General features: G+C 40.5%; 2 protein-coding genes across 2 annotated transcripts; both read right to left on the minus strand.

The window, feature by feature from the left end:
- Nucleotides 1-254: 254 nt before the first annotated feature.
- LOC149163916 (uncharacterized) lies at nt 255-812 on the minus strand. The gene has a single exon (XM_089429301.1). It carries the CDS (start codon nt 810-812, stop codon nt 255-257), a length of 558 nt encoding a protein of 185 aa, XP_089285427.1.
- An 824-nt stretch (nt 813-1,636) lies between these two features.
- On the minus strand, nt 1,637-2,356 carry LOC149163917 (uncharacterized). Its single transcript, XM_089429302.1, has one exon. It carries the CDS (start codon nt 2,354-2,356, stop codon nt 1,637-1,639), a length of 720 nt encoding a protein of 239 aa, XP_089285428.1.
- Between the last annotated feature and the right edge of the window lie 10,934 nt (nt 2,357-13,290).

The raw sequence follows: 13,290 nt of genomic DNA on the forward strand, positions 1-13,290 counted from the left end.
GAACTTAGTATTCCTCTCTCCCTCCCTAAGCCATTGAACCCTTGATTTCTGTTTCCATAAAATCTCTTCTTGTTTCCTTCTTTTTTCTAGCTGGTTTAATATATTACCTTCTTCTTTTGTTCTTTCCTCCTGTATGCCTTCTAAGATGTCTATCTGCTGAAGCTCTTCCATTCTCTGCTCTAGTCTCTTTTTTTCTTCTATAATATTACCAAATTCCTCTTTATTCCACTTCTTTAACTTATTTTTCATTTCCTTCAGTTTGAGTTGAAAGTGTGCATCTTATTTTTTCCTCTTTGATTACTCGTCCTCCACCATTCTTCTAGTTTTTCCATCAGCCCTTCATTTCTTAGCCAAAAGGCTTCGAACCTGAAGGGCCTGTTGGGAGGCCTTTGTTTTAAGTCTATTTCTAATTTAATCGGCCAATGGTCCAATCCTGCTACCGGGAGGATGGTGGCTTCTATGAATACATCCTTCATCATTATTTGTTCAGAGATTAAGAATCTATCAAGGCGAGAGGCTATTTGGTTAGCTCCTCCTCTTCGATTATTCCAAGTATGATTTCCGTTGATGGTTTGAATATCGATCAGATTCTGTTCCCTTATCAGATCTCCAAACTGCTCCATTGCCTTATCCATTCTCCTTGCTCCTCCCCTTCTTTCACCTGAGGCTTTAATCAGATTAAAATCCCCTCCTACGATCCACTGTTTTCCTGGTATTAGACATCTTAAAGCTTTTAAATTTTGCAGAAAGTGTTCTTTTTCGCTCTGGATATGCGGTCCATACACCCCTGTTATAATCACCTCCTCCGCCATTCCTACTATGCTTGATGTTCCTGTTAAAATTCTTGGGAAGCTCAACCAATTACTAAATTGTATTTCCTCTGGATTCCAAATTATTACCAGACCTCCTGCGCTCCTGACTGCATCCTGTCCCATCATTTCATATCTACTCCTATTTCTATTCAAAATTTATCTCATTTTCTCAGTACTTATTTTTGTTTCTTGTACTATCATTATACTGGGTTTTTCTTTTTTCAATCTCTCATTTAAATACCTTTGTTTGCCTCTGTTGTTGAGGCCTCTTATGTTCCAGCTTGTAATAATCATCTTAACAGTTTTGGGGGGGATTGGAATACCTCTGAGAGAGGTATCACTCTTCCTGAGTTGACAAGAATCTCTCCCACTTCTTGTATCGTTTCACTCATTGTTCTTCTCCCTCTTTTTTTGCCTCCCTTGCCAGTGCTGCCCACTCCTATGATTTGCGATTCCTGTTTCTCCGTTTTTTGGTTTTCCTTATCTTCTATTAGTCCCTTTTTTTCCTTATATCTTTGGAATGCTTCTTTGTACCTCTGTTTTTGTTCTTCTGGGATGAATCTTTCGTCGAGCCTTTTCCATTCCTGTAAAAGTTTCGCCATCACTTGTTCTTCTTCTTCTCCTTTTGTTTTATGTGGGTCTATCTCCATTTCTCTCCGATCCTCTTGGGTTTCTCTTAGGTTTTCTACCCTCTGATCTTTATTCAGTTTATTTGTCTCTTTGTTTGCATTTTCATTTATTACCTCCATTTCTTCTAATTCTTCTTCCTCGCTTGCCTCTGTTTCCAGACCTTCTTCCTGTAGGACTTGAAACTTGTTTAGTGATTATGTTTTCTGGGTTTCTTTTTGCTTACCCATCGGCATATTTTTACTTCCTCTTCTTCTCCTTCTATGAACTTCTTTGAAGTCCTCTTCTTCTTCCCCTGTTTTCCTTGTTGCATTTCTCCTTTCATTTTCTGCTTCCCTTTCCTTTTCAGCTAGCGTAATGGGGCATTCCCGGAATAAGTGGCCATACTCATGGCATCTTCTGCAGCGAAATGGAATATGTTCGTAGTCGATTGTTTGATGCCATATCTCGTCATGATATTCCAGTTCTATAGAATCTGGAAGAGGCTCTGTGATGTTCATGTACGCGCATATTCTATCATATGTGGTGTGTTTACCTCTCTTTGTTGATTCTGCCACTTTAACAAAGGAACCTATTGAATTTCCGATGCCTTTAAGGATCTCTGGGTCCCAGAATTCTGATGGTAGGCCGAAAAGTCTTATCCATATCGGGGCTGCTAACATTTTCTCCTTATCTGGGTTGTAGCAATCTACCCAATCTCTCATGAACAGACCAGCGTTGTTCATGAAATAGGGTACTTCCTCAAAGCTCCGATCCCTATCTTCTAAATTGGAGAATATGACTGTAAAAAACCCCTTTGCCCCCAACTTGACTTCCACATGTCCTTTTGGTTTCCACCTCTGTTGGATCCATCTCATAAGATCTTTCTCAGCTGGCCAATATCCTATGAACTTACAGATCAAAGCATAATCTCTCATGTAGCTTCTGTAATTTTCTTATCTATTAGGAGGGATTACAAACCTGGGTTTGTTCGTTGCCCTTGGTAGGCATTTGCTTGGAATTCATGATCTCCTTTGTGCTCCAGCTTCTGAAGTTTCTCCTTCAGTGATTCGTTCTCCGTTGCTCTGCCTTTCCTTCCTTGCTTCCCCTGTTATTACCGCTTTGTAGGAGGGGATCTCTCCCCTCCCGTGCTCCGTCCCCATCACTTCAAGTCAGCACCCGTAGTCTCTGGTTATCTTTTTGTTCTCCTCCAGTGAAAGCTGATTTGGTGAGGTCCGCTCTTCTGGGTTTGTCCTGATGCTCAGGACCCTCCCTTCCCTGCGCGCCTCCTCTCCTTGACTGAAACCTATCCTGCAAATCCACTGTCGAGCATCCGGTCCGCCCATATATATATATATATATATATATATATATATATATATATATATATATATATATATATATATATATATATATATATATATATATATATATATGAATGAAGATCTCTGCTATGATTTATATTACTTTCGATAGTCCATGCTCTATTTTAAATATTTTGCTCTTTTGTCATAACTAGAAGAATCTCAAGTTATCATTGAGATAAATAAATCTCTATAGTACATACTCATTATATATATATATATATATATATATGAATGAAGATCTCTGCTATGATTTATATTACTGTGGCAATGCCATTTTTCTCTCGCAAAGTTGCATCCATTGGTTTTTTTAAGACATTAAAAGAATCTAGCTGCTATGGTTTGTTATGATCGATGGGTTATCTTTCAGATTATATTGTAGATGATGTTAGATAGATAAAATAATTTTGAAATAAACACGGACGTGCTGTTGGCATTGATTAGCGGCATATGCTACAATAACTTATTCAAAATGCAATTTCTATGTTTTCTTATAGTAAAAATATCATTATTTGATCTTTTACTCTAATTTCTCTGATTGGTTCTCATAGATCTCTGGATTTTCTACTCTTCCAGATTCGTTTAGCATTTCGACACTCTATCAATTCAGTAGTTTGGTACTCAGCTAGTTCAGCGTTCCAATACTCGGGAAGCTCAGCGATCCGATATTTCGTCCAATACTCATTCAACAATCTTGCACTCGTCAACCACCTACGCACCTATCTAGTACTCGAGCAATAGTTGTGTTCTCAACGATCTTTCTCACCACACGTGCACTCATCCAACACTTGACCCGTCACCCAAGATTTTGGCTAATGCACTCATCACAACCATTCCATTGTTCGATTCTAGTAACCAAATTGCTCCATGGTTTGATTCTGGTAACAACTGCTCCAATTGTTCTATCGTTTTAACTCCAGTACTCATATTCTTTGTTCGACGCTGGTACCTATATTCCATTGTTTACTATCTGATTCCAGTACCATACTTCATCTTCAGACTTAGTGCTTTAGTAAACAATCCACTATGGAACCAATGAAGTTGTTGAAGACATCTCATTTACTTGGTTACCCAAGATCCACTTCCTCCTCATGCACTTTGTGTCATGAGGACAAAGTTACAAATGTAATTTCAATTTCATTACACAAATTAAGATTATGGTAACGACCCTCTTCTTTATAAAAGAGAGGTATGTCGAACAATTAGGTTAATCAAAATCTTTCTTGAATGGTTAATAGTTAATCTCTTAGTCTTCAGAGAGATCCAAGAAGGGAGATTAGGTTAGAAACAAAGCACTCTGAGATTTGTAATGCTGATATTGTAATCCTTCTTTTCATTAACAATATGAATAGCAATTGTTAAGATCAATGTGTTATTTTACTTCTTAACGCTGTAAGTCTTTAGCTTACCTAGTAGATCGGCAAAGGGCCCACCGAAGCCATCAGGACAAGTTTTCCCTTTGTTTAAGTTATTAAATAGTTTAGTCTTTCCAGTTTTATTTTACGAGTGATGCTTTCGTAGTTCAAATTGTATTTGTGCTATAGATTTAATGATTAATTGTTTGAAGTACATGTCAGATAAAATTTGAGATCTCACCATTCACCTACATGTGCCACTAGTGAAGACTTACATTTCCTGTACTAATTTTGATTGTCTTGTTTAAACGCATTGAATTGATTAAGAGTAATAAGAAACAAAGTTAGATCCATCTTGTTATTCCATGAGCCTATAAATGGAGATTTGTAACGCTGATATTGTAATCCTTATTTTTCATTAACAATATGATAGCAATTGTTAAGATCAATGTGTTATTTTACTTCTTAGCACTGTAAGTCTTTAGCTTACCTAGTAGATCGACAAGGGCCCACTGAAGCCATCAAGGCAAGTTTTCTCTTTGTTTAAGTTATTAAATAGTTTAGTCTTTCCAGTTTTATTTTACGAGTGATGCTTTTGTAGTTCAAATTGTATTTGTGCTATAGATTTAATGATTAATTGATTGAAGTACACGTCCGATAAAATTTGAGATATCACCATTCACCTACATGCGCCACTAGTGAAGACTCATATTTCCTGTACTAATTTTGATTGTATTGTTTAAATGCATTGAATTGATTAAGAGTAACAGGAAACGAAGTTAGATCCATCTTGTTATTTCATGAGCCTATAAATGGAGATTTGTAATGTTGATATTGTAATCCTTTTTTTCATTAATAATATGAACAATAATTGTTAAGATCAATGTGTTATTTTACTTCTTAGCACTGTAAGTCTTTAGGTTACCTAGTAGATCAGCAAGGGCCCACCAAAGCCATCAAGGCAAGTTTTCCCTTTGTTTAAGTTATTAAATAGTTTAGTCTTTCCAGTTTTATTTTACGAGTGACGCTTTCGTAGTTCAAATTGTATTTGTGCTATAGATTTAATGATTAATTGTTTGAAGTACACGTCAGATAAAATTTGAGATCTCACCATTCACCTACATGTGCCACTAGTGAAGACTTATATTTCCTGTACTGATTTTGATTGTCTTGTTTAAATGCATTGAATTGATTAAGAGTAACAAGAAGCAAAGTTAGATCCTGTTGAAAAGTGTGCAACAAGAAATTCTTGTTGAGATTGCAACAAGATGATGGAGCTTAGTGAAAAGAGTCACCTTCACTAAGTGGGCCCGTAGGCAAATTATGGCGCAAGTTCTATTTTTTATCACAGTGTGGATGATCACTGTGTGGATGATCACAGTGTGGGTGATCACAGTATGAGTGATCACAGTGTGGGTGACCACAGTGTGATTGATCACAGTGTGAGTGATCAAAGTCTATTTTTAGACTGGCTGTCAAAAATAGAAAAGTCAAATATTATTGTCTCATAATAATATTTGGACTATAAACTTGATCTTATTCTCTTGGAGCACTTCAGGATGAGCTACGGATGTGGTACACGCAGATCCCAGAAGGAAATACGTGGTTACCTATGGGATGAATAATATTTGCATGAAAGACTTCAGTTAGAAATCAAGTGAGTTGAGTTTAGTGGACTAGAGGTGCAGTTGATGGAGTTGTGTTCAGTTTAGCTTTGTTAAACATGTTGTATTTAGGCTAACTGGAAAATAGACTAGAGATGAGTTGGGTGAATTGGTTATTAATTAATTCACAAGTTATTAACTCATAATGCAACTATAGAATACATCAGTTAACTCACTTTCATGTCAGTGCATGTTCAGTTCAGCAGGGACATTTGTTATAGGATCAAACTGCTATCAGTTGTGACTATAGCTGTGCATGATGATTTGCACAATTAGAGGGATTGAGTATGCCAATGAATTGGCCAATATGAAGATTTGTAGCCTATGCTCACGTAAAGTAGAGTGTGAGTGATTCTTTGCAGGTGAAATACGAGTTTGGTAAACCATTCTCATCAGTTCTTGAGCAGGTATTGAGCTGGAGACGCAGGCAAGCAATGGAATAGATTTGGAGATCAGATCTGAGATGTATTGTGTGTAACAGTTGGAGCTGGTACTGGATTTCTTGTGATAAGCATTGTACTTTGTAATGTTACATGTTCTCAATCATTAATATACAGATAGTGTGGGGTTTTTAGCCAGATGCTTTCCCCGGGAAAATACTGTGTTAATGAGTTTGATTGATGCTTCTATATGCGCCTGTGAATGTTTCTGCTTCTGTAAATTGATGATCAACGTAGACGAGGTTATGTATTATGCATGTTCCACTTATAAGTGTATAATCAGGATAATCTATGTGAATATGTGTCATATTATTCAAAATTTCTACACGGTATCGGAGCTAGCTGATTTGTAGAAGAAGTTCTACATGGTATGAGAGCTGCTTGATTTGTAGAAGAGATTTTTATAGGATATCAAGCGAGGATTGATCATCGGATCTATTATTCAGAAAGTGTTTACATTTTATTTCTTCAGGCAGAGTCTGTAATCGGGCCAGGTAGCCTCTGGATTCATCCTTCTTTTGGAAGGTGAGATATGCGGTGAATGCCCATACAGTCAATCTCTGTACAAGAAATACTTTGTTCTCATGAATTTTAGATCGGAAGTGGTTGAGTTTTTTGAGCTGGTGGAATTTGAATTTAATTCCACAGCAAGAGATAAAACTCAGAAACATTCAGTGTGAGAATGGAGACAGTATGCCCCAGTATCTCACGAAGTTCACCTAATGCCGGGATGAGCTGGGAAGTGTGGGGGTGACTGTCGGATGAGGATGGTGAGTCTAGCACTCCTTGGTCTTCCGAAGAGTTGGAATTCCTATCAGGACTCTGTCAATGGTCGGGAAAAATTGCGAGGATGGGAAAGACTATGGTCAGATCTTGTGCAGGAGGAGATCAGGCGGAGCACCAGAGACGGTTCTTCATCCATGCAAGATGAGGAGAACTGTGCCTTAGCGAGTAAGGCGAAGAAGGGGAAGGGGAAGGTTTCTCTTTCTGAATCCAGTTCTTCCAGTGGTGGGAAGAAGGTTGACAAGGCGAAGGTGAGATGCTTTCGTTGTCATGAGTTGGGTCATTATGCTACTAATTTCCCAAAGAAGAAGTCCAAGAAGGGATCCGGGGAAGGATCTTAATGTGAGGCACTTACTTCACAGTTTGAGTTGGATTTCACACTCTTCGCATGCATGGTTTCATTCATGATGGGAAGTGGTTGGTTTCTTGACAGTGGAGCTTCTTTCCACATGAGCGATGACAAAAGTTTGTTCAGTACTTTGGAGGAGAAAGATCTCCAGATAGTCATAGGGATGGGTAATGATGAGAAGTATAGTGTCTCAGGTGTAGGCACAATTATTTTTCAAAGGGAGCATGGAGCTTGCCTTACCTTGACCGATGTCAAGTATGTAATAGGACTAAAGAGAAACTTGGTGTCGATCGCGATGTTGGAAGACAGAGGCTATGATGTGGTCTTCAGTAAGGGAAAGGTTTTCCTTAGACACATCATCACTAGATAGGTGAAGCAGATTGGTTCACGGGTCAAGAACCTATATGCTCTTGAGGTTCAAGATGCATGCAAAGCCTTGAGCAGCAAGGAAACTGATGGAGACTTGGTGCTTGATAGGGAGCATATATTACCTCTCAACATGCAGAGCCAGAAGAAGTCTCAGACGATTGTGGAGGAGCCACGATTGGTGCAGCAGCTTTAGGAGGTTGTGGAGGAGCCACAACAGGGGAAGCTGAGAGGAGATCGAGTAGAGACATCTACTCATCTAGAGACCTCCAGTAGGGGGAAACTTTGAGCCAGGTGGGCTGAGGGATCACATGCAGCCATACCTCCAGGTAGGAGGTGGGGTGATGTGGATTGATCGTCCCAAGGAGGAGGGGCAGGATCCTTGAGGTACCCAACCTCTTGGATGAGACCTTGCTACGGGAGCCCCAAATGTGTAGTAGCAGGAACCGACTGATTGGGTAGAGACAGATGCTGATGGAGTGGCAGAGAGAGCGATAGTGCAGGGAATCCCAGTACAGCACATAGCTAGCAAGCTGCAACAATGCGAGAGGCACAAGTGTTTTGCACAGTGCTAGGTGGCACATAGAGGTTTGTAATGGTGCGAGATGCATGGAGATGTTGTAGTGGCACAGATGTCAGAGAGGGAGCACTTGTCAGCAGCAGGTAGAGCTTCAGCATCAGAGGGTGTTTCTAGCCCAACAGGGAGGTCAGTTGGGAGGTGCAGTGCGGATGCAATGCTGTGAGATAGAACCAGCAGTAGCACGGATGCAGTTAGAGATCAAAGTGACAGAGGCTAGAGCAGTCAGATACTGACCATCACAGAGATGCAGAGTTTTCAGTCGACAGAGGCAATCGCAGTCAAAGACTTTGATGACAGAGCAAGTGACAGGCCAGATGTGTTGCATGGAGAACATTCCAGAGTTACAGGATCGGGTTTGAGAGGAAGCCTTTCTTGTTGAGAGGGAGTGTTGAAAAGTGTGCAACAAGAAATTCTTGTTGAGATTGCAACAAGATGATGGAGCTTAGTGAAAAGAGTCGCCTTCACCAAGTGGGCCCGCAGGCAAATTATGGCGCAATTTCTATTTTTGATCACAGTGTGGATGATCATAGTGTGGGTGATCACAGTATGAGTGATCACAGTGTGGGTGACCACAGTGTGAGTGATCACAGTGTGAGTGATCAAATTCTATTTTTAGACTGGCTGTCAAAAATAGAAAAGTCAAATATTATTGTCTCATAATAATATTTGGACTATAAACTTGATCTTATTCTCTTGGAGCACTTCAGGATGAGCTACGGATGTGGTACATGCAGATCCCAGAAGGAAATACGTGGTTACCTATGGGATGACTAATATTTGCATGCAATACTTCAGTTAGAACTCAAGTGAGTTGAGTTTAGTGGACTGGAGGTGCAGGTTATGGAGTTGTGTTCAGTTTAGCTTTGTTAAACTGGTTGTATTTAGGCTAACTGGCAAATAGACTAGAGATGAGTTGGGTGAATTAGTTATTAATTAACTCACAAGTTATTAACTCATAATGCAACTATAGAATACATCAGTTAACTCAGTTGCATGTCAGTGCATGTTCAGTTCAGCAGGGACAGGTGTTATAGGATCAGATTGCTATTAATTGTGACTATAGCTGTGCATGATGATTTGCACAATCAGAGGGATTGAGTATGCCAATAAATTGGCCAATATGAATATTTGTAGCCTATGCTCACGTCCAACAGAGTGTGAGTGATTCTTTGCAGGTGAAATACGAGTTTGGTAAACCATTCTCATCAGTTCTTGAGCAGGTATTGAGCCGGAGAGGCAGGCAAGCAGTGGAATAGATTTGGAGATCAGATCTGAGCTTTATTGTGTGTAACAGGTGGAGCTGGTATTGGATTGCTTGTGATAAGCATTGTACTTTGTAATTTTACATGTTCTCAATCATTAATATACAGATAGTGTGGGGTTTTTAGCGAGATGCTTTCCCCGGGAAAATATTGTGTTAATGAGTTTGATTGATGCTTCTATATGCGCCTGTGAATGTTTCTGCTTCTGTAAATTGATGATCAACGTAGAGGAGGTTATGTATTATGCATGTTCCGCTTATAAGTGTATAATCAGGATAATCTCTGTGAATATGTGTCATATTATTCAAAATTTCTACATGGTATCGGAGCTAGCTGATTTGTAGAAGAAGTTCTACATGGTATGAGAGCTGCTTGATTTGTAGAAGAGATTTTTACAGGATATCGAGTGAGGATTGATCATCGGATCTATTATTCATAAAGCGTTTACATTTTATTTCTTTAGGTAGAGTCTGTAATCGGGCCAGCTAGCCTCTGGATTCATCCTTCTTTTGGAAGGTGAGATTTCTGGTGAATGCCCATACAGTCGATCTCTGTACAAGAAATACTTTGTTCTCACGAATTTTAGATCAGAAGTGGTTGAGTTTTTTGAGCTGGTGGAATTTGAATTTAATTCCAAAGCATGAGGTAAAACTCAAAAACATTCAGTGTGAGAATGGAGACAGTATGCCCCAGTATCTCACGAATTTCACCCAATGCCGGGATGAGCTGAGAAGTGTGGGGGTGACTGTCGGATGAGGATGGTGAGTCTAGCACTCCTTGGTCTTCCGAAGAGTTGGCATTCCTATCAGGACTCTGTCAATGGTCGGGAGAAATTGCCAGGATGGGAAAGTCTATGGTCAGATCTTGTGCAGGAGGAGATCAGGCGGAGCACCAGAGACGGTTCTTCATCCATGCAGGATGAGGAGAACTGTGCCTTAGCGAGTAAGGCGAAGAAGGGGAAGGGGAAGGTTTCTCTTTCCGAATCCAGTTCTTCCAGTGGTGGGAAGAAGGTTGACAAGGCAAAGGTGAGATGCTTTCGTTGTCATGAGTTGGGTCATTATGCTACTAATTGCCCAAAGAAGAAGTCCAAGAAGGGATCCGGGGAAGGATCTGAAGGCGAGGCACTTGCTTCACAGTTTGAGTTGGATTTCACACTCTTCGCATGCATGGTTTCATCCATGATGGGAAGTGGTTGGTTTCTTGACAGTGGAGCTTCTTTCCACATGACCGGTGACAAAAGTTTGTTCAGTACTTTGGAGGAGAAAGATCTCTAGATACTCATAGGGATGGGTAATGATGAGAAGTATAGTGTCTCAGATGTAGGCACGGTTATTTTTCAGAGGGAGCATGGAGCTCGCCTTACCTTGACCGATGTCAAGGATGTACCAGGACTAAAGAGAAACTTGGTGTCGATCGCGATGTTGGAAGACAGAGGCTATGATGTGGTCTTCAGTAAGGGAAAGGTTTTCCTTAGGCACATCATCACTAGACAAGTGAAGCATATTGGTTCACGGGTTAAGAACCTGTATGCTCTTGAGGTTCAAGATGCATGCAAAGCCTTGAGCAGTAAGGCAACTGATGGAGACTTGGTGGTTGAGAGGGAGCGTATATTACCTCTCAACATGCAGAGCCAGAAGAAGTCTCAGACGATTGTGGAGGAGCCACGATTGGTGCAGCAGCTTCAGGAGGTTGTGGAGGAGCCACAATAGGGGAAGCTGAGAGGAGATCGAGTAGAGACATCTACCCATCTAGAGACCTCCAATAGGGGGAAACTTCGAGCCAGGTGGGCTGAGGGATCGCATGCAGCCATACCTCGAGGTAGGAGGTGGGGTGATGTGGATTGATCGTCCCAAGGAGGAGGGGCAGGATCCTTGAGGTACCCAACCTCTTGGATGAGACCTTGCTACGGGAGCCCCAAATGTGTAGTAGCAGGAACTAACTGATTGGGTAGAGACAGATGCGGATGGAGCGGCAGAGAGAGCGACAATGCAGGGAATACCAGGACAACGCATAGCTAGCAGGCTACAGCAATGCGAGAGGCACAAGTGTTTTGCACAGTGATAGATGGCACAGAGAGGTGTGCAATGGTGCGATATGCATGGAGATGTTGCAGTAGTGCAGATGTTAGAGAGGGAGCACTTGTCAGCAGCAGGTAGAGCTTCAGCATCAGAGGGTTTTTCTAGCCCAACAGGGAGGTCAGTTGGGAGGTGCAGTGTGGATGCAATGTTGGGAGATAGAACCAGCATCAGCACGGATGCAGTCAGAGATCAAAGTGACAGAGGCTAGAGTAGTCAGATACTGAAGAGCATAGAGATGCAGAGTTTTCAGTTGACAGAGGCAATAGCAGTCAGAGACTTTGATGACAGAGCCAGTGGACCGGCCAGATGTGTTTCATGGAGAACATTCTAGAGTTACAGGATCGGGTTTGAGAGGAAGCCTTTCTTATTGAGAGGGAGTGTTGAAAAGTTTGCAACAAGAAATTCTTGTTGAGATTGCAACAAGATGATGGAGCTTAGTGAAAAGAGTCGCCTTCACTAAGTGGGCCCGCAGGCAAATTATGGCGCAAGTTCTATTTTTGATCACAGTGTGGATGATCACAGTGTGGGTGATCACAGTATGAGTGATCACAGTGTGGGTGACCACAGTGTGAGTGATCACAGTGTGAGTGATCAAAGTCTATTTTTAGACTGGCTATCAAAAATAGAAAAGTCAAATATTATTGTCTCAAAATAATATTTGGACTATAAGCTTGATCTTATTCTCGTGGAGCACTTCAAGATGAGCTACAGATGTGGTACATGCAGATCCTAGAAGGAAATACGTGGTTACCTACGGGATGACTAATATTTGCATGCAGGACTTCAGTTAGAACTCAAGTGAGTTGAGTCTAGTGGACTGGAGGTGCAGTTGATGGAGTTGTGTTCAGTTTAGCTTTGTTAAACTGGTTGTATTTAGTCTAACTGGAAAATAGACTAGAGATGAGTTGGGTGAATTAGTTATTAATTAATTCACAAGTTATTAGCTCATAATGCAACTATAGAATACATTAGTTAACTCAGTTGCATGTCAGTGCATGTTCAGTTCAGCAGGGACAGGTGTTATAGGATCAGATTGCTATCAGTTGTGACTATAGTTGTGCATGATGATTTTCACAATCAGAGGGATTGAGTATGCCAATGAATTGGCCAATATGAATATTTGTAGCCTGTGCTCAAGTCCAACAGAGTGTGACTGATTCTTTGCAGGTGAAATACGAGTTTGGTAAACCATTCTCATTAGTTCTTGAGCAGGTATTGAGCTGGAGAGGCAGGCAAGCAGTGGAATAGATTTGGAGATCAGATCTGAGTTGTATTGTGTGTAACAGGTGGAGCTGGTATTGGATTTCTTGTGATAAGCATTGTACTTTGTAATGTTACATGTTCTCAATCATTAATATATAGATAGTGTGGGGTTTTTAGCGAGATGCTTTCCCCGGGAAAATACTGTGTTAATGAGCTTGATTGATGCTTCTATGTGCGCCTGTGAATGTTTCTGCTTCTGTAAATTGATGATCAACGTAGAGGAGGTTATGTATTATGCATGTTCCGCTTATAAGTGTATAATCAGGATAATCTCTGTGAATATGTGTCATATTATTCAAAATTTCTACAGAACCATCTTGTTATTTCATGAGCCTATAAATGGAGGAACTTGTTCCCTAATTTAGAAT

Source organism: Pinus tabuliformis, chromosome 5_1 (genome assembly GCF_031772625.1).
Source record: "Pinus tabuliformis cultivar Carrire ecotype Pingquan chromosome 5_1, CPIR1, whole genome shotgun sequence".
Taxonomy (NCBI): Eukaryota; Viridiplantae; Streptophyta; class Pinopsida; order Pinales; family Pinaceae; genus Pinus; species Pinus tabuliformis.